Source organism: Salmo salar, chromosome ssa12 (assembly GCF_905237065.1).
Source record: "Salmo salar chromosome ssa12, Ssal_v3.1, whole genome shotgun sequence".
NCBI classification, from domain to species: Eukaryota; Metazoa; Chordata; class Actinopteri; order Salmoniformes; family Salmonidae; genus Salmo; species Salmo salar.
The window spans coordinates 55,066,840-55,088,037 of NC_059453.1; the positions used below are offsets into that span (position 1 = coordinate 55,066,840).

Below are 21,198 nucleotides of genomic sequence, written 5' to 3' on the forward strand. Positions count from 1 at the left end.
AGTGCCTTTGAATGGGGTATGGTAGTAGGTGCCAGGTTTCTGGCTCCCATGTGTCTTTTATACAGGTAACGAGCTGAAATTAGGAGCACACTCTTAAAGGGAGTGCTCCTAATCTCAGCTTGTTACCTGTATAAAAGACACCTGTCCACAAAAGCAATCAATCAGATTCCAAACTCTCCACCATGGCCAAGACCAAAGAGCTCTCCAAGGATGTCAGGGACAAGATTGTAGACCTACACAAGGCTGGAATGGGCTACAAGACCATTGCCAAGCAGCTTGGTGAGAAGGTGACAACAGTTGGTGCGATTATTCGCAAATGGAAGAAACACAAAAGAACTGCCAATCTCCCTCGGCCTGGGGCTCCATGCAAGATCTCACCTCATGGACTTGCAATGATCATGAAAACGGTGAGGAATCAGCCCAGAACTACACGGGAGGATCTTGTCAATGATCGCAAGGCAGCTGGAACCATAGTCACCAAGAAAACAATTGGTAACACACTACACCATGAAGGACTGAAATCCTGCAGCGCCCGCAAGGTCCCCCTGTTCAAGAAAGCACATATACATGCCCGTCTGAAGTTTGCCAATGAACATCTGAATGATTCAGAGGACAACTGGGTGAAAGTGTTGTGGTCAGATGAGACCAAAATGGAGCTCTTTGGCATCAACTCAACTCGCCGTGTTTGGAGGACGAGGAATGCTGCCTATGACCCCAAGAACACCATCCCCACCGTCAAACATGGAAACGTCAAACGTCAAACATCAAACATGGAAACGTTAATGACTTGGAGAAGATCTGCAAAGAGGAGTGGGACAAAATCCCTCCTGAGATGTGTGCAAACCTGGTGGCCAACTACAAGAAACGTCTGACCTCTGTGATTGCCAACAAGGGTTTTGCAACCAAGTACTAAGTCATGTTTTGCAGAGGGGTCAAATACTTATTTCTCTCATTAAAATGCAAATCAATTTATAACATTTTTGACATGCGTTTTCCTGGATTTGTTTGTTGTTATTCTGTCTCTCACTGTTCAAATAAACCTACCATTAAAATTATAGACTGATCATTTCTTTGTAAGTGGGCAAACGTACAAAATTAGCATGGGATCAAATACTTTTTTCCCTCACTGTAGATGCAGTTGTTGTTGTAGTTCTGTAGCAGTCCTCTGCAGAGAACTACTGTATTCACTCCACCCAGTGTGTGTGTGTGTGTGTGTGTGTGTGTGTGTGTGTGTGTGTGTGTGTGTGTGTGTGTGTGTGTGTGCGTGTGTGTGCACTGAGACGTGCTTAAATTCCTGATCACACCCTCTGCCGGAGAGGGTGCAGTAAGCACTGCAGCAATAACCCCGCTCCCTGCAGAAACACACACTCACAGCTCAGCAAAACCATTACAAACGACATCTTGCAGTCATCATAGGAAAACAGCCATGGAAATGCAGGACAACAGTTCTATTTACCTTCCAGAAACCAATCAACACACAGCAACCAGCGGAAGAGATGGAGGAAAAGAGAGAGTGAGGGGAGAGAGAGGGAAAGAGAGTAAGGTGAGACGGAGAAAGAGAGAGAGAAAGAGAGAGAGGCAGACAGAGACAGAGACACGGTGAGATAACAGCCAAACAGACAGCAGTGTTGTCAGCAGAGGTGCTTGGAACAGAGAAGAGAGACGTAATTCGCAAATACGGCTCTATTCTGGGGATCATTTAAGGCCGCACCCCTGGCAGAGAGCTAACAATCACCATCGGAGCACAGTGTGACCTGCCAACAGGATGTGTGTGTGTGCGCGTGGGAACGTGCATGTGTGTTTGTGTGTATGTGTCCATCCACACGAGTTCTTAGAGAAGCGTCACAAATCCAGTTTAATGCCTAAATCAGAAGCACCTCAACTGCCAGCAACTGCCAGAGTCTCACTGAAACAAAAAACACACACACACACACACACACACACACACACACACACACACACACACACTACAATACCCTAACGCTAAGGGCATTAAAGGGTCAGTCTAATTCCTCCATCACTGTCAGGGTGTATTAATGGCAATGTTAATCAGACACCTAGAGCCACGCGCACACACACACACACACACACACGCACACGCACACACATACACTCACACTCTCACACACGTACGCGCATGCACGCACGCACACACACACGCACACACTCACACTCTCACACACACACACACACACACACACACACACACACACACACACACACACACACACACACACACACACACAGGACAGGCGCCTGTTGAAGTCAATAACGCTTATCCTCTGAATCAAAGTCCACCTCATCCCCCCCTGCTTTGGCTCAGATCGGCTCTGCCGGGCTTGTCTGGGATTGGATTGGACGGGCTTAGTCCTGCCATGAGGCGTTTAACATGCAGCAGAGCACTGCCAAACATCACCCATCAACATGCATGGCTGGAGTGTTATAGCAAGTATTTTGTATGTGTGAATGTATATGCAGAGCGTGTGTGTGTGCATGTGCGTGTGTGTGTGTGAGAAGAGGTGGAGGCACCACTGGGGTCCCTGACTGACAGACTATGCCCATCTGCAGTGGGGCACCAAAACTGGCACCAACAACCTGGCTACTGGTGCCAGCCACATCTGAGCCCCCACACCCAACCACAACCATTTCTTCAACCCCTAGCCAACCTCTATCCCAACCCTGTCTTAGTAATATGAGAGAGAAAAAAACTGTGTGCGGGAATATAGACACAGTCTATGACCATCGACATCAACACAAAGCAATACACAGTAGGCATTAAAACAAATACACACAGATAACAGTGGAATGGACAACCACACACACTCACTAGCGCTCCCTCTCACTAGCTTGTTCACGTAAAACCAAGACATGTTGCAAATGCACTGGTGCATGCATGCACGCACGCACGCACACACAGACACACACACACACACACACACACACACACACACACACACACAGACACAGATATTATGAATCTGCGTGTCCCTTACCAGCCACCTGCTGATGTGTTCAGTGTGCCCCTCCTCCTTCCTCCTTTGTAGTCAGTCAGTGAGGGTGTCAGACAGTCAGGCTAGAACAGTGTACATCCATCCATCCATCCCAGGAGAGAGCAGAGAGCAGCAGGCGGTCGGTCAGCCCGGTTAGACAGCAGGAGACGGGAAGAGAGAGTGTGACCAGGCAGAACACACTGTCTATCTATCCCTCCAAGTCCTCACAATAACAGGGGAGAAAGACAGCTCTCGGTCAGTCAGAGAACCAGCAGAGAGAGAGAGAGAAACAGAGAGAAACAGAGAGAGACAACGGCCCCGGTAGCTACAGGCACCAGCGTGACTGAGCAGGGATACAGGACAATAATAGGCATCGTCTCCTCAGGAAAGGATGGATGAAGGAGGAATGAGGGGAAGACGAGGAGGGGGGGAGCGACCGAGTGATGCAACGGAGCATGCCCAGTCGAAAATGCCAGGGTATTTAAATGTCACATGAGCCCATCCAGGCTGCAGTCCTTCCGTAAGCAGTGAAGATAGAGAGAGATGGAGGGGAGCGGGAGGGACGGAGGAAGAACGACAGAGAGGTAGGGGGAGAGAGTGATTTTTGGGATCGGTGGTGGGTGGTGACGTCACGGCCGTTCAAACCTCCTTTCATTAGAGCGAGAGAGAGAAAGAGAGAAAGAGGGAGACCTGTAATCTCATCCTAGGCACCACCCCCAGGCATCCCAGTGAGCCAATGAGATGACAGTATTGGTCAGTCCCCCCAGGATGTCCCTGCAGGAGAAGCACATTACCTCAGAAGAATAGAGTTCTCAGAAGGACAAAAGAAGAAGGAGGACAAAAGGAGATCAGCTAACAGACAGTGGAATGGAAAGAACACAATGCAGATCAAACTTTGAGCTTAAAGGCCACACATGTCATATGAGAAAATATAGACTACTCTCAACTTCACTGGTTCACATTTGATCAGTTCTTCATACTTTGATAATGCTGTAACCACAAAAACCAGGGAGGATGTACACTTATTAAACTAATGCAATCTGCAATCAACATAATTTGGGCGTATCCTACTCCACATTTTCAGTTTCTACCAATAATAAATGAACATATATATACTTAGTGTATGCTACTTGGTTTGCAAAAAAAGGCTAGTGCAATGAATTTCAATTTATTCATTTACAAATCGGTCATGTTATTACACTGCAAATCACAATTTCTGGTCGTCTTTAGCTGAAAACCATTGCACAGTGACCGTTCTCTCCATTCCATAGACTGGTCGTTTGTCTCTATGGATCGACTGGTGCTATCCTACTGTAATAACAAGCAAGAGTGACCTCTAGTGGTTGAGAATGATGACTTGAGAATATGGCTCCCCCTGTGGGCATAAAAGTAACTACAACAATACCACTGACAATATCGTATCCCACTAAAACGATTGCTATCCATAACATGTAAAGGATCTGCGTAAGGATTTGTTTATCTCCATATATTCAGCCACTAATCTCATACCTCATTTTAAGTGACTCTACAAGGATTGGGTCCAAATCAGCCCTAAAAATATGCTAATCTTTTTATAATCCTTTCCAGGCAGAGTATGCCTGTGATGTTTTGGGGAGACTGTCTCTCAGGCAGCTCTCTGCATGTGTACATGTTCTCACCTTTTATTGCACCTCACATTGCTGACTGGCTCCAGTTGCTAGGGATTGCACTACCACTGACTATATTAAATACTGGGGCCTAGTACTGGTCCGGTGCATGCAACGTTATAGGACATTCAGAAAGAAATGTGCTGCGTAAAACTACAAATCACCTTGCTTAAATAACTACTCGTTATTAGCGGTAGATCAGTCACAACTTACCCACAACGCACCATGGATTTGACACTCTTCGAACACGGCCATCGTGTTTGATGGTGCAGTACCATTTCATCGTCGTCATCTGGCCATCTGGTGTCTCCAGGAAGAATAACGGGTCTACCAGAGCTGCCGGTCCTCCAGTGTCAAACCAAATAAGACCAGCAAATTCTTCTTTAAAATGAGGAGGCGTGGTGCAAGAAAAGAGACAGAAACATTGTTCATAATTGAAGATTTATTCTCACTGAATATTAATTCAAATGTATAAGGACTAGCGTAGAACTACTAACTCATCCTAAAATGTTTTACAAAAATAAATCGATTTCATGTTAACTGTATTGACTAAAAGAACACCAAGTTAAATTAGTTATATTCTTCAGTTCCAAGCATCTTTTATATATATTTTAATTTTCTCCATGATACTGAGAATCCCTTCAGAACAACGTGCATTTCACATCCCTGCTTTCTTTCCAACCTGGTCACACCAGAGATGAACCCTTCAGCCACATAGGAGAAATTAACCCCTCAAAAATGAGTAACACAACACTGGGTCTGTACAGGCATTACGGGATAATAAATAGTGGGGATAGGTCGTCTATAAATGGAGATGTCGTAGAGCGCTTGCTTTCCTCGTCTCCTTTCCTAGATGACCACTGATGGATGCAAGCTCTGGAGAAGGGAAACACGTTATTGAAGGAAACCCATTGGTGCAAACTGTAAATAGATTGAAGCAACATTGTTTTGTTAGAGGAAACCACAGAGCGATGACTTAAGGGAGGTAGACGAGGAGGCCACCAAAGATGCAAGGATCATGCAAATAATTTCACTTCACCCTTAACCCATAAGCATTCACTTCGGCCTTTACTGATCGTTGGCTTGCAGCCAGAGAAAAATGATGTTTTTTTTTAATTTTTATCTTGCCACAAGCAGAGCAATGCTATTGTCCATCCTATGATGGTTAGTGTATTCATACTGTGGGCTGTTATGAGGAAATCTACAGGTGTAAATACAGGAAGAGCCTGTTGAGGGCAGAGGTGGGTTATCTTTGCAGTTAGCTAATAATACATAGGATAGAACTGAAGTCAACGGCTAATGAACGAAACCAGGAAGAACCCACAACACAACACAGGCTTGGTTTCAACACTTTACCATCAATACAGTATAGAGGCTTGCTTTACACGTCAACATACTGTAGGTTTACACCCTCAGCTTATGATCAAATAGAACACTTTCAACACTCGGGTACTCTGCTTGTTACGGCTTACAGGAAGCCTTGAATTATTTAATTTTTTCTTCCGTTATTTCAAACCAGGTTTGTTTTCCAAAAGCTCTTAACAAATACGATTCAGCTCCGGGGAGCTGTGTGACATTTGGCTATGGGTGCTCAGGGGGAATCATACTGAACATGTTAAATACTGAACACGACAGTAGGCAGGGCCTGGGATCAGGTTAACATGAAACAGAACACTACCAGGCAGAGACCCAGAGAGCAGGCGTCAGAGAGAGAAGGACGGCGCAACACCAAAAAGGTTCCGTTAACTCAACGGGATAAAAGAAAAACTAAAAGAAACAGTCTTGGCTGAAGTGTAGAGTTCTGCGCTTCAGTCAGGTTACTGAGCACACAGCCCAGCAGAAGACCTGCTCTGTGGTCGACTGAGTTTCTCCCACTGGAACCAGTAAGCCCTTATACCTTCACATTACCAGCACACCTCCTAGTTAGCAGTCATCATGAATCACATCATAAATTAGGTCATCACTCCACTGAGGTTAAAGAAAAACAGCAAATGATCGGGAAGAGGGCAGTGAAGAGAGAGCAAGTCTTTTATCACATCTTCCCCAACACTCCAGACTGACAGTAAAGGGGGGGGGGGGGTGTATGGGGGTTCTCAACCGCTCTGACGTAATCTTTTCTACACACCCAGGTTGAAGATGAGGTTTGGGGGGGGGTCAACAGGAAAGGGGATGAAGCATGACTTAGAAGTTCTGATGCATTCTGTTGAAGATGGGACTGGCGCTACAGGGGTCACAGAGAGACAAAACAGATGATCAGAAGTGTTGTAGGACATTAGGGGTGAGGGGAGAGGATTGGTTGTGGTGCTGTAGTCTCTGGTAGACGGCGACGCGGAAGGTAGTGCTGAGGACGTAGCCGATGCCGTCCTCCACATCCTGAACGCGCCGGAGGAAACGAGCGCGGTCTCTGGCTAGCTCCTCCCACGGCCCGGACCGGTCCTCGTCGTCCTCGCTGGCGTAGAACTCCTCCACCGTGTCACAGAAACACACCTGGAGTACGACAGAACATAAAAATCAGCTTAACATACAACTACAACCTGCAGGATACAGAGACATGTGACAACAGAGATCTCAACTTTCAACACGTCACAGAAACTACATTTTTATGCTTAAAATAAAATACGTCGCTTAACACCCGGGGGGATATTTTATTAAAAAGCATCACCAGGTTATATTCCTAAATATTCTGAAAGAACTGCAGGACAACGCATCCAAAACCCAGGACTACAATTATGTCCAAAAGCACTTCCAATAGAAACTGTAAGGCCTAAACCCAAACATTCACACACAAGGACAATCACACTTGCTCCAGCTCTCTGCACATATTTTACTCTCTTTTGTTGTTGTTCAAACTCGCTATACATCTAGCCTGCTACAACAGCAACCATCCGGGCAGAAGCAGAAATTGGAGAGGCGAAGTGAGGGAGAGGCGAAGAGGTGTAAGAAGCCGAATTAGTATCACCATGAAATGGCTGTTTGATGGATGGCCTGTAGCGCATCACAGACACACTAAATCGCCTGCATAAGCAGCAACCCACTGAGTACTGCAGACTGGGGCTGCTAACATCCACTATTCAGAGCTGAGGTTATTAACTAAAGATGAAAGACACTGAAATCTGCTTGGCAGGGGCTGGAGGGTTGCAAAAACGTTGCAGGAGCGAGAAGGTTATGAGCTGACGCTCCACGCCAGAGAAAGGGAGAACAAAATAAAAAAAACAAGGCCGTAAGAGAAATCTCTTTCCCTCCCTCTTGTCTTGCCCAGTTATCACTGTTGCTAAGTAACGTGGCAGTTCTATGCTCATAATAGGGGGATAATGTCAGCACGGGCATGGAGAACGAAGCCCGAGCATTTCAAAGAAATAAGTGGGATTGTGCAGTGATGATTAAGTCTACTCCCATGGTGATCATCTTCCATTCCACTGCCTTGGAAAGGCACGTTTCACAGCTCTCACTGCCATCGGTCTAACAGCTGTCAATTTGCTGTCCTACGGTCTGCTTAAGCCCTATGACTGACTAGTAGCATTAGACTACATTTGATTAGAAATGTCTATAACGAAAAATGTTTTATTTTTATAGCAGTTATAGAGCTCCAGAGGTTCTCTAAACGCACACTGTGTCTCTCGGACGCGTCTCCCTGGAGACGTAAACACGGATGCTCTTTTCCCAGTCTGTATGCTGACTGATTAGACACCAACGTTCTAGATCCTTCACACACACAGAATGACACGGAATTTCCCCCGACAGTGATAGCCACATTGGATATGGCGCTTGAACGATGCGCTATGTCGCTATCAGAGGAAATTTGGATTTGTTTTTATGAATGGAGGGCACAAGCTTTTAGGGCACTAAACTTGACTACTGCACCGACTCAGATGACTGGTTAAAAGAAATGGATAATAAGATGATAGTTGGAGCTGTATTGTTAGATTTCAAAGCAGCCTTTGATATTATATTGTTTTTGAAGAAAGGTTACTTGCTATGGCTTTACGTCACCTGCCATCACATTGTTGGAGAGTTATTTATCCAATAGAACACAGAGTGTTCTTCAATGGAAGCGTCTAACGTCCGATATGTCCAGTGCAGTGTTCCTCATGGCCGTTGCTCGTCTCTATTTTTACAAACGATTTGCCGCTGGTCTTACACGAAGCCAGAACGACTATTTATGTGGCCGATTCCACACTCTACATGTCAGCACCCAAAGCCAGTGAGCTCACTGAAATTCTAAATAAGGAGTTACAGTCAGTATCAGAATGGGTGATTAATAATAAACTGGTCTTAAATACATCTAAAACCAAAAGCATTGTATTTGGTTCAAAACATTCTCTAAGAGCGAAACCGCAACTGGAGCTGTACATAAAGGTTGTGACCATTGAGCAAGTTGAGGAAGCTGAACTCCTAGGTATAACAGTGGATGGTCAATTATCATGGGCAAGTCATATTGCTAAAGCTGATGAGAAGCTATGTCGGTAAAAAAAAAAAAAGTTGTTCTGCATTTCTTACACAAATGTCAACTGTACTAGTTGTTCAGTGTTCAGGCTCCGGTCTTGTCCCATCTTGAGTACTGTCTGGTAATATGGCCAAGTGCAGCCAAGACAGACCTGGCAAAGCTGCAGCTGGCTGAAAACAGAGCAGCACGCCCTGTCCTTAACCGCACATACAGAATTAACAACAACATGCATGCCAGTCTTCCCTGGTTGAGGGTTGATGAGATGAACTGCCTCTCTTCTAGTTACGATAAATATTACTGTGACAGAAATGCAAGATTGTCTGCATAATCAAATAGCATTCAGCTCAGACAACAAGAAATACCCCACAAGACATACCACCTCGGGTCTCTTTAGGTCCAAAACAAATTCAGGGCAACGCAGTTTTATACAGAGCCATGATCGCATGGAACTCCCATCTCCAATTGCGCAAGCAAACAGCAAAATTACTTTTGAAAAACAGATTTTTTTAAACTAATGGAATGGCAGGGACTGCGAGTGGACATGCACTCACAGACACACTTTATTCTTGAGTGGTATTGTTTGTATAATTTTTTGGTTGCATTGTTTGTATATCATATTTTACATTTGTGTGACATTCCTTTTCTGTCGGTGTATCAGTGTTTTGTTACTCATCATGTTCTGTGTTTTTTTGTGGACCCCAGGAAGAGTAGCTGCTGCTTCTGCGAAAGCCAATGGGGATCCAAATAAACCACGTGACCCCGACTTGACCCAGAAAAACTCAGGGCACATCACCACACTCACATGGTCAGGAAAAACTCCTGGACCCATCTATGAACGATAAAATGGGGAGTGGCAGAGTGTAACATACTGTTATAATACAGCAAGTACACTACAGGAGATAAAATACTTCCTCTTCACCTACTGATTAACAAATACAGCCGTTTCTGACTGCTGAGCGGGAAGATTCATTGTGTAATGAGTCAGCGGATTTGCACATTATACAACAGTCACAAGAATGCAAGTGACCAAGGTCCACAGATGACAATTTGACTGACAAGAATAGGCCTACCTACAATTCTTTGAAAAACATATAAAAGGAAGAGATGTATAACAGTGTTTGTAACATTATTTAGGCCTATTACGAACTCTCCGCTGGAGAGCGCAGTGTCTGCAGTCATACTGACCCTTTTTACTGTGACACAGCCCACGGTGGTGGCCTCTGGGATGGAGAGGGTCTCTGAGAAGCCACTGTCTAGCCTCTCCTCTGCTGCCTCCTTCCTGTACTGGGGAGACGAGTGGCTCTGTCCCTGTTCATGACGGGGGGACCATGGGGTTGTCTTGCTGCTCCTCTTGCAGCGCGCCCCCGTCCCTGATTTTGCCCGTGTCGGCTCTCTAGTCCTGAGCGGGACCTGGAAGTTGAAAGGGCTGTAGGGGTCTGAGGAGGAGCTGAAGGAGTTCCACAGCCTCAGGCTCTCAGCCTCATCCACCTCACTGCTGCTGGACTCATCCCCAGAGCCAAACTCCTCCACGGGAGAGGAGAAGGGAGAGGGGGGTTGCTCTGGAGGTGAGGCTTGAAGGGAGCAGGCTGCTGTGGCTGTAGAGGTGGACAGGACCGTTCGAGGGCTGGTGAGGAGGGGGGCGGTAAAGTTTTGGGGGTTATAGGGATCCCTGCTTTGGCACAGTGAGTTCCACAGTCTCTCCGTTTCTGAGTCTGGCCGCTCGGAATCAGACGCATCATCGTCATCTTCATCCAGCGCCTCGGAATCTGAGAATTGTGACGAGCCGTCGCCGTCGAAACCATCGTCATCCTCACTGAGCGAGTCGTCCGATTGGCTGTCATCACTGCAGGGGCTGCCCATGATGTAGGCGATAGCTTTGTTACTGCACCGAGGTGTGGAGGGGGGCGCGGCGGACGCCGTTTCCTCTTCCTCAGAGTCTGTGACGTCCGAGTACTCAACCTCCTCCTCCCCTTCCATCCCTCCTGTGGCGGCCGTCTCACCCACCTCTCTCTCTGGCTCCCTATTACCAGAGCTCCCCTGCGTTGGTGTGTCTGTCTCTTTTCTCTCTGTGATCCCCTGTAGCTCTTCACAGGGAAGCCTCAACATGTACAGTCTGGAGGTAGAGTGTTCTTCTTCCAGACTGGAATAGCCATTATCCTGGTCAGGGGTGAGGACTGACAACTCACTGCAGGCAGTGACAGCTGCAACACTGACAATATGACTACTGATACAGACTGTTTCCCGGTGATCTAAGGGGAGAACATCAAGGCTAGGGAGAGATTCTGTCCGGGTGGCCATTTGAAGGCTTCCATTGTCCGTTGGCTCCTCTTTGTGGCAGAAGGGTCCAGTCCTTTCGCCATCATTGCACTGTACAAACAGTTCTGTTGGCATGGTAACAGCGGCCTTTGTGTCACACTCTGGTTGACGACAATGGACGTTGAGGCTGTGATTGTTTCCCACAGTCCTCTCTTTGCTCGACGACAAATTTGACAGCAACCCTTGAGCACTGTATTCGGTTCCCCAAAGCCCGCCCCACCATTTACTAGCGGTACTACTCTTTGTCCTGGCTGTCACCGCGTCTGATGAAAAACTATCCCTGCCAAGGACGTGCCCTTGCTCGGCGTGTTTCAATTGCTGAGACGACGCTGCGTTCAACAAAACTTTACTGAGAAAACCGGTTGCGAGGTATCCTACCGGAGTTTGCCTTAAATGTAAGTCCATTTCAGCAGCATTTCGAATCCCTAACTCGCTAAGAGAATCTGCTGTCAACCAATTCATACTACTATAACCTGACGCTGGTAGCCCATGCTGGTATTGCAGGTACGGTAGGTGGTGTGCATGGTGCGGAGTTCCGGGCAATATGTCATCCAATTGTCCTAAAAACGCACTTTCTGGCTCTACAAAGTTCTGCTTGAAATCCCAACTGACCCACCCTGACACATTGTCGGCCAGGGCAGGATTCCGAGGGCGCCTTGGTAAATAATTTTGCAGAAATGACAGGGCAGGCCTCGAAACCACGGAGAACATGCCCATCAACGAGCTGTTCTGGTTTGGTTGCCGGAGAGAGGCCACTACATGCCCGGCGGCAGTGGATGGAGGTGTCTGCACCCCAGAGAAGTATTCCCCGCGATTCATGTTCATAAACATTCGTAATTCTGGCTTGTGGCAAACAAATTGTCGCTATACAAGATAACTCAATTAGAAGTTTTAACAAAGAACACAAATTGACTGCTTGCTGTTGTGCAGTTTGTCTACGCGTTTTGGTTAACTAACGTTACTGTAGCTAGCTAACTAAGTTAGGTACACGTCCAGGACAATGTTAACACGTTGTTATGAAACAACTAGCTTGAGAGTGCATTACGACCAAACTTAGGTCTGGCAATCAAGGATAGCAAGAACTTGCAACTTGGTAGCTAGTTTTCACAGCTGTTAATAGGCTAGGTAACCAACGACGCTATCTTGATTTGAGATTCTGTTCGTTTCGTTGGCAATTGTTGTTAGCGACAAATTGGATAATGTAGCTAGTAACTTGGTGTGCATTTCAGATCAGTGAACATTCCATTACGGTCCCTTATCCATTACCGAAGGCTAGCAGTAGCATACCGGTTAGCTCTCCTTGGGTTCCTGAATAGCATCGTCCATGTTGTCCGCGACTCTCATATTCTTTCGAGCAGTAAGATTCGTAAAAACAGCGGTCGTGACGGTAGAAACGGAGCAGAGACTTGACGAGTCATAACATAGGGATACATCCAGGTGAAACGATGATATAAAAGCCATTTTGGTCTTGCCTGGAGAAAAAGCTGGTTGAATTCCAGCACGTAACTAGAACTTAAACTAAGTTAGCTACTAACACTAACCAATGGAGGTTTTGCGCCACAATCAGTGATCTGAAAAAGAGACTTCAACGAACGGACTATATATTCACTCGCTACAATGAACCTAATCGAATGCCACCGTAAGACAAATAATAGTCTTAGATATCAACTAAATATATTATTTCGTTGTAAGAATTCAGAGCTATATTTTTCCTCTTTTCTCAATCGTTGTTTCATTTCCTTGTACGGCTTACTCATTTGCCCGCTTTTCACAAGAGGATTTCGTCAGAAACTTTAGGGGGCGTCGTGAAAAAGCCTTTGTAGAACTGTTTAGGGACCGTCGCAGAGTTACCGGCGTCAGTAAACCACATAGGCGATGTTGCTGGTTATATAATGTTGCTGGTATAATGTTGCTGGTTATATAATGTCCTGGTTATATAATGAAGTGAATCCAAGTCCCGATTCCTGCAGTGTATAAAAAAAGGCCCAGTGTGACAGGTGTTGAATTGGTGATACTTCACACAGAATAAAAAAATATTGGGTTTCAAGATAAACTGAATAGTTAGAAATATTGCATCTTAAAAAGAGGAGTTTATGTCATACTTTTGGCATAGGGTATAGTATTTCTGAAATCAACCCATCAATCAGGACTTGGAATCATATATAGACCCCTATAGGCCTACTAGTGTGTTTAGCATCAAGTTAACATTCCACTCTGTTGCCCTCCAGTTACAGAAGGCCTATGGATGGCTACTATACTGACAGCACACAACAGCAATAGCCTATATTTCACGTTTCTGGAGCATGTGATTAATAAGTGATGCAGCAAACCCACGGTGGTCCTGATTGCTGTGAAAAATTGGTGTTTGGTCCCATTTGAAGCCATTAGCGTTCTACTGGTTTATTCTGTGAGAGGTGTCTGCTGCTCTGCTGAACTTTTGATGCAGCAGTGTGTCCTGTAGGAGGCCACCCACCCATGCATGTATGTATGAAGTATGCATTATGTCCCATTTTCTCTGAGTGCTGCCTGTACGGTCTTCTAAGGCATCAAATATTCATGACAAGAACATTTTCAATTCCCCATTTTTAAAAGGAGGGTTGCACATCAGGAGGAAATTCTCAACTCATGTAAGTGCTCTCTTTGTGATCCATCAAAGTTTATTTCTAAAAGCATCTTGTTTCAATCTCTCTCTGTCAGACATGAACGAGTATATATTTTACAGCAAAATTAGTGTCCACTCATCTGAAAGTTGCCAGAGGTAGCATTAAAAATATTGTCCAGACCAAAATCAATATAATACATTGTATTTATATGGCAAGACCACTGCTCGTGCCTAGATTGATATTTAAATAGGAGCGGCAGGTAGCCTAGTGGTTAGAGTGTTGGGCCAGTAAACGAAAGGGTGCTGGATCGAATCCCTGAGCTGACAAGGTAAACATTTGTCATTCTGCCCCTGAACAAGGCAGTTAACCCACTGTAGGCCGTCATTGTAAATAAGAATTTGTTCTTAACTCACTTGCCTAGTTAAATAAACGTATGTGGGTGCCCTGATTTATTTTATCAGTGCCTAGCACAGTGTAACTTGAATCTTTCCCATACAGTATGTCGGGTATGGGGCATTGACTCCTAGCTGTTAAATGTCATACACTCTCATCATACTGTATTTAAGTTTCTGTGTGGTCATCACCATGTGGGCTCTCAGCTTTAGCCAACAGATCTTGTCTGAGCAACACCCCTGCAATGGTGAACCTTGTTTCCCCACATTTACCCAGGGTGATTCACACTTATAATAATCTGATTGCTACACAGATGACTGCCTGGGTGTGGTGGGACACAGAGGTATGCAGACTGACTGGAGTGTAGCCTATCTTCCCTCCCTCCCTCATAGTGAAAAGGATTATAAGGGCATGGCATTGAGCTATACGATTAACAAATAAACCACATGAATCTTTCAGAGAAAGAGAGAAGGGGAGGGTGTATTATGATACAGAAAGGGAATTGATTGATTCAATCTTACCTCTAATAATGGGGTATATCATGGTCGCTCCCCATACCTAAGCCCCAATGCTGTATCTGCAGAAAATGATTTTATCTTCAACAGAAGTTGAGGTTTAATTATGCCATTAATTATCATTAATCCGATCCCCCATAGTTTTGTGACTAGTTGCGTTTTCATGGTAATTAGGCAACTGCTGCAGTCAGTGGATGTTTCATCTTACACAGTGCTTTCATCAGATGAAACACACACAACAGAACAGTGCTCACACAAACACACACGCCTTTTAGATTCAAGTTTATTTTGTTATTATTTAGTGCAAACAATATTACAAAACATGGTCAAAAAATAAGAAAATGCAATACAATTTTAAAATCTAAAGAATAAGAAGTGGGGTAAAACTATATCCTGAATAAAAGAAAGAAATCACATTAATGATATTCTCAGTATTTACAGTACACAAGATCCAGTTCATTTTGAACTTACATTCTGTCCCGTTTTCCCAGCATTCCATAGAGGTCAGAGTTCAGTCCCTTGGCGCTGACCTGGAAGGACTCAGGTCAAACTCTTGCCCAGTCCCAAATTGACCCCTAGCCCCTACCCCTTGGCACTTCACGTAGATCTGAAAGAACTAGAGAGGTACCTTCTGGTAGAATTTTCACTATATTGCTCAGACCTATACATTCTTTTCAGATTTACACTTGGTACTTAGCAGGTAGGTGCTTGGTTTGGGAGTCCCAATTCCTTCCAATTAACCCCTGTCCTGGTCTCCTTCCATTCGTAATCACTGGTCTGTTATGCAAGAGCAACATTTCTATCATAAAACCTTTAACCAGAGCCCTATACTGCATAGGGATCCATATTTGACTCTACTCTTAGCTAGAGTGTCAAGACCCAGGAAAAAGAGACATAGAGAAGGAAGCCATATGGTATCCCTCCTTCTCCCCAAAGTGGTACAACTGACACAAGGAAAAAATAAAATCACTTTAATATCGGTCATCAGCCTTTTAGCACAAAACAAATACCAACACTCAATATGGAGAAAGTAATCTTTCAATAATTAAAAAATGTCACACTAAGAGCCTATAGCCACATTACAGCCATTCAGGCTGTAGTGAAACACCCCCAGGGAATATTCTTCCTGTTCTAGAAATCAAACAAAATATGTAAATATCCACCAGACACATTCAAAGGGCAGTCAAATATAAAGTGTTGTGTTTTTAGAATGAGAGCAGTGGTTAAACTGGTTGGTTCGGGTTAAGCATACTGGTGCCATGTGATTACTGCACTTCAGCCTCAGATAGGCTAACCTTTAGTCGAAGAGCTCCTCTTGTCATTTCTAATACACACCTGTTCAAACTGCTACCCTTTTTCTAAAACAGTAATGTAGCTACTCTTTCTGAATCCTGAATGAAGAAACATTTTCAGAGATTTTGTAAAAAAAAGATCAATGCTTTTAAAACAGGGCTGGTGAATTGTATGTTATGTCAAAGCCTATGCAACCAAACCAAAACAAATAGTATCTAAATATTTCCTTGCAATGGATGCTGGTATGTTTAATGATCCAAACAAATACGTGTTACATTTCAGCACCTTAGAAAGCCAGCCTTAACCTGTATTCGTCTGTAATTGTATTGTGATCTGAAAACATCGGACACCAAGATGTCCTTATCTTACCGATAGCTGCTCTGTTATAGAAACTTCCTTCACCGATTAACCATATATCACCAGGAATTGTTTTTTCCTGACCAGGAATAAACCTTGTCCTAGTTATTTATATTTTTTACAGGTCAACCCTTCTTGCTCAATTCATGAGTTAACCTTGACATTCCCCTCTCAATAGCAACAACTCTGCCCACAAGCAGATTTTTCCACTGAAAATGGCCATTTTGCATTGCGAAAGGTCACAGTGTCTGCCTGCCAGTGAAACAAGGACAGTGTGTCCAGCTCTTACACAAGAAAATGAGAGTGAGAGATCAATGCCAAAAATGGCAAACTATCAAATCACTGAGTATCTTCCAAGGAAAGACACAAATGAGTTGAGCAATGTACACGTAGTCAAATCTTTGATTTGCTTCATCAGCACTTCTGTCGTTGTTCCGTTTTTTTCCCCTCTTATAGCTACAGTACTGTATAAGACATGAGCAGGATCCTTTTGTGGTTTGAAAAAGCCACGAAAGTCAAATGTAAGTTCAAAATGCATGAGAAATAAAACCAAGTGAAACATTTCCACTGCATACAGTCGAATGGCGTGAGAGTTTAGTGTCTGAAAGAGCATTTCTTTGCTCAGGCAGTTTATCTGTGACGCCAGCAAATCGTTTGATTTTCCCCACGTAGACATACACGTATGTGTTGCGTAGAAGCACTCATGCAACAACAACAACAAAATATTCTAAAGGCATTGATATGAGAAACATTTTTGAACAAACGTTTGAGATTTGAGGATTCTCCCATTAAGACAACTTTGTTATGTCAACGCACAGTACTACATTTAAAATTCAATTAGCGGCCTGTGTCAATTATCGTCAAATGGCAAAATTAAGCTTAGGTAAGGCTTGGATTACAACAGCTAGTCAACAGTGGGAGACACAAACACACACACACTCAAACCAGCGCACACTCCAACAAGTTCTACAGTAGAGTAGCTACTGAATCAGGCTGAGTGGACTAAAGTCACGTGAGTCTTTAATGTGTTAGGGTGGACCCAAACCATAGGCAGGTCCGGTTGGTACTGTACATCTCTACCCCACAACGATACAAAAGCATCTACGCCCTCTCTCTCTCTCTCAAATCAGAAAGACTGGATCCAACATAATTCACATATCACGATCTGCATAAATCTGGGGTACACACAGAAATCAAAATCATATATATACACACACCACACAACCAAACATAGCTCGAAATGGAGCTGCACTAACAGAAGGGTAATGCTTGAAAAATAAATAACTTAAGGTTCTCTTTTAAAAGACACGACTTTGGAGGGGACTACACCCGTTTCAGTCTTTTCGTCTCTCCATTGGCCCTAGATAGAGGGGAAAGATGCGGTCCATGTTTTCACAGAGTAACAATGCCCTCTGCTTCCTCCCACTGGTCCTCTGTGCTGCCTGGTCTTCGGAGGCCATGTTGTTACCAGAGAAAAGTCTTCTGGAAGTCAGAGTCACCGAGAAGAACAGAGTGGTTATCTTCACTTATTGTCACATGCTCCAGTTATCCCTTCTTATGGTGATCAGAGAGTCTTAAAGTAGGTCCATACAGTCCAGTACAGTCCCATGGATACAGTGTCCAGTGACGATTGACCGTCAATTAGATATATTTTTTCATTTAACCTTCATTTAACTAGGCAAGTCAGTTAAGATCAAATTCTTATTTACAATGACGGCCTACCCCGGCCAACGCTGGGCCAACTGCGCGCCGCCCTATGGGTCTCTCAATCATGGCCGGATGTGATACAAGCCTGGATTCAAACCAGGCACCGTAGTGACGCCTCTTGCACTGAGCTGCAGTGCCTTAGACCGCTGCGCCACTCGGGAGCAAATGAGTCAATGAGTCTACAGACACACACAAACACACCTCAAACCTACATAGGACACACCCATCCCACCTGGGATACCGGTCCACACACAGGATACGGGTCCACACACAGGATACGGGTCCACATACAGGATACGGGTCCACACACAGGATACGGGTCCACACACAGGATACGGATCCACACACAGGATACGGGTCCACACACACCCCCACTGGGGGAATAAACCAGCCCGAGAAACTGGACAACTCTGACCATAACAACTGAACAAACTCACGTACACCTGTGTGCACGCACAACCTGATCAGTCATTCCTCTCTCCCTCTCACCCTCCACCTCCGTCTCTCATTCTCTCAGCGTGTGGAGTCGGTGCTGGGAGTGCCCAGCTGGTGCCAGTCTGCCCAGCACTGCCCGGCTGTCAGGGTCTTCAGGGGGATGAAGGCCTCGCCCAGCAGGGTGTTTTCCCAGAACGCACCCTCCCCCAGCACCCGCAGGTGGATCACCCTCTGCTGCAGGTCCCCGCGAGGGATACGGTCATACACCAGCTACGGGGAAAGAGAAGGGACAAATAAAATGTTCTCTTCTTGACTTCATTGTAAGATGAATGAATTGTTTTATTTTGTACTTAGGAACCTTTCCTCACCATCTCGTTGTAGGTGGGGTTGCAGGTGCGTCGCGCAGCCTTGGTCTTCCTCTTTCCGGTTTTCTGGGGGTCTGGGAGGAGGTACAGCTTGACGTAGGGGTCAGGGTCTGTCCCATCCTGCAAGGGTTGCTGGGCAAGACGGGGGGGTGGTCAGTATATCCACAATAACAGTATACAACTTAAACAGCATTACATTCTCAATCAGTATACTGAGTGTACACACACACACACACACACACACACACACACACACACACACACACACACACACACACACACACACACACACACACACACACACACTCACCAGGCCTCGTATGTGCATGACCATGATGAAGAGCTTGTCACTCTTATAGGAGATGGAGAGCTTGACCTCTCCTACCACTTTGCCTGAGACTGGACCCCAACAGATCTCTGGAGGTGGGGGAGAGAGACAGAGACTCAGACAGAGACTCAGACAGAGTATGTGCTTAGAGCTGAAAGAGTATAATGTAGGATCTGAATAAGTCTATAGCCTACAATGTGTGTGTTTATAGTGGCAGGAAGTGTGTGTCCACGTATTGTGTGTGACGGGCCAGGGAGGAGGGAGGGATGGAGCTACAGAGATAGGTGATTCTATTCCTCTGTAAGTGCTGTAGGTTCATTAGAAAGCCAATCAGGCAGAGTGACAGCTAGAGTTCCATTAACCTCTAACCCCTAACCCATGACCCTTAGGTCAACATCAATGTAACCAAACACAGCAACCATAACATCGCACTATACAACTGTGCAATTAGCAATAAGTATGAACTGAAAACTGCTCCCATAGCAAGAAATGCTGCATGGTCTAAGAGACGTGCGTTAGTGTTTGTGTACACCTCTGTGTTTGACATGCTGTGTGATTGCCGACACGTTGTTCAAACAGCGCATGATAAGACCCTAGTCTATGATTGGTTAAAGTTATCACATAGGCTATTATTCCCGTCACTAAGGGAACAGAGCCCCGGGGTCAGCTGATGCTGGCAGTACACTGGACTCAGCTCTGCTTTGTGTGGGCGTTTGTTTTTAGTAAGCGATGAACTTTAACCCTGTGCCTACATGCTGTGCAAATGATCTCATTAAAATAACAGTTCAAATCAATAGCTATCGATCCTGTCAGTGAGTCATCTGATGAATCACACACTGTGTGTGTGTGTGTGCGTGTGTGTCTGTTTACCTGCAGGTTTGCTCTGCAGTGTGTTCACCACTGTTCCAGGTTTCTCGTCTCTTTGCAGAGGATGGAAGAAAGTGTAGATGAGGTCACACTGAGAGATAGAGAGAGAGAGAGAGGTGGGGGGTAGAGAGAAGGATGAGGAAGTGTATATTCAGTTAATGACAGAAAAACAACAATATGCCAAACTCCACGAGGCCTAATTCATTTACAGGTAGCACATTAACATTTTGAAAACGGTAAAAATGAAATGCTAATATTTCGGGGATAGCAATTCTAGCTTGTGTTTTAGTTTGTCAAACTGTTCTATGACGGATACAGTGGACGAAAGTTTGCCAGCACACAGAGGCTGGACAGTTCTGATATGGGCCTGGAGTACCCGCCCTGAGACAGCATGTGTGTCTAAGTCTGTAAAGCTGATATGACGCTGCTTCTAAAAAAGGGAAGGGCTGAATTCTAAGAAACCCCGCAGTCAAACTGAAACCACAGACACACAGACAAAAAAATAATACAGTCATTTTAAGAATCGCAGTAGTTTCATACAGTCATTTACACTCACCACTGTACATGGGATGTCACAGGGTTAGGATGACATTCTAGTGAACACACCAAAGGTCAGAGGTGACTGGTTACCTGGGCAACCTCTGGCGCAGCATGCACCAGATGCCAGACGTATCCGTTCAGCTCATCTTTCCTCCTGTCAGCCATCGCCTCTCCTCGAGACCGCCCAATCAAAAAGCGGCTGGGGAAACTGGGAGGGGCAGCAAAGGACTTTGCCATGGTTTCACTTTACAGTTGCTACATTTAGTTACCGTAGGTAGTTGGTATGGGTACAGATAGAATACCACTGACATCATTTCCTTTCAGTTATTTAGACTCCATTAAGCTCAATTAATCCAGAGCTAAAATGTCGGAATTTGGTCAGATGCGCAGTCTGTCCAC

The 21,198-nt window shown here is 45.1% G+C and overlaps 2 protein-coding genes and 1 long non-coding RNA gene across 4 annotated transcripts in view; 1 reads left to right on the forward strand and 2 right to left on the reverse strand.

Annotated features, from left to right (window-relative positions):
- Window positions 1-5,063: 5,063 nt before the first annotated feature.
- Window positions 5,064-13,193, reverse strand: LOC106565097 (uncharacterized). Its single transcript, XM_014131803.2, has 2 exons — window positions 10,266-13,193; window positions 5,064-7,123 (listed from the first exon to the last, which is right to left on the reverse strand). Exons 1-2 carry the CDS (start codon window positions 12,225-12,227, stop codon window positions 6,890-6,892), a joined length of 2,196 nt encoding a protein of 731 aa, XP_013987278.2. The 5' UTR covers window positions 12,228-13,193; the 3' UTR covers window positions 5,064-6,889.
- LOC106565098 (uncharacterized) lies at window positions 11,506-19,029 on the forward strand. The gene is made up of 2 exons (XR_001319609.2): window positions 11,506-11,791; window positions 18,782-19,029. It is a non-coding gene; the product is annotated as an uncharacterized lncRNA (long non-coding RNA).
- LOC106565096 (phosphatidylinositol 4-phosphate 3-kinase C2 domain-containing subunit beta-like) overlaps window positions 15,175-21,198 on the reverse strand; it is a 73,736-nt gene continuing 67,712 nt past the window's right edge. The window contains exons 28-32 of one of the 2 annotated variants that reach the window (XM_014131802.2): window positions 20,890-21,007; window positions 20,263-20,350; window positions 19,375-19,481; window positions 19,068-19,196; window positions 15,175-18,969 (exon numbers count right to left, since the gene is read on the reverse strand). In XM_014131802.2, the coding sequence (XP_013987277.1) occupies window positions 18,778-18,969; window positions 19,068-19,196; window positions 19,375-19,481; window positions 20,263-20,350; window positions 20,890-21,007 (634 nt within the window). In that variant the 3' untranslated portion in view covers window positions 15,175-18,777. Of the gene's footprint in view, window positions 18,970-19,067; window positions 19,197-19,374; window positions 19,482-20,262; window positions 20,351-20,815; window positions 21,008-21,198 lie in introns of those variants that run through there. The other variant, XR_006758021.1, reaches the window with a different exon arrangement.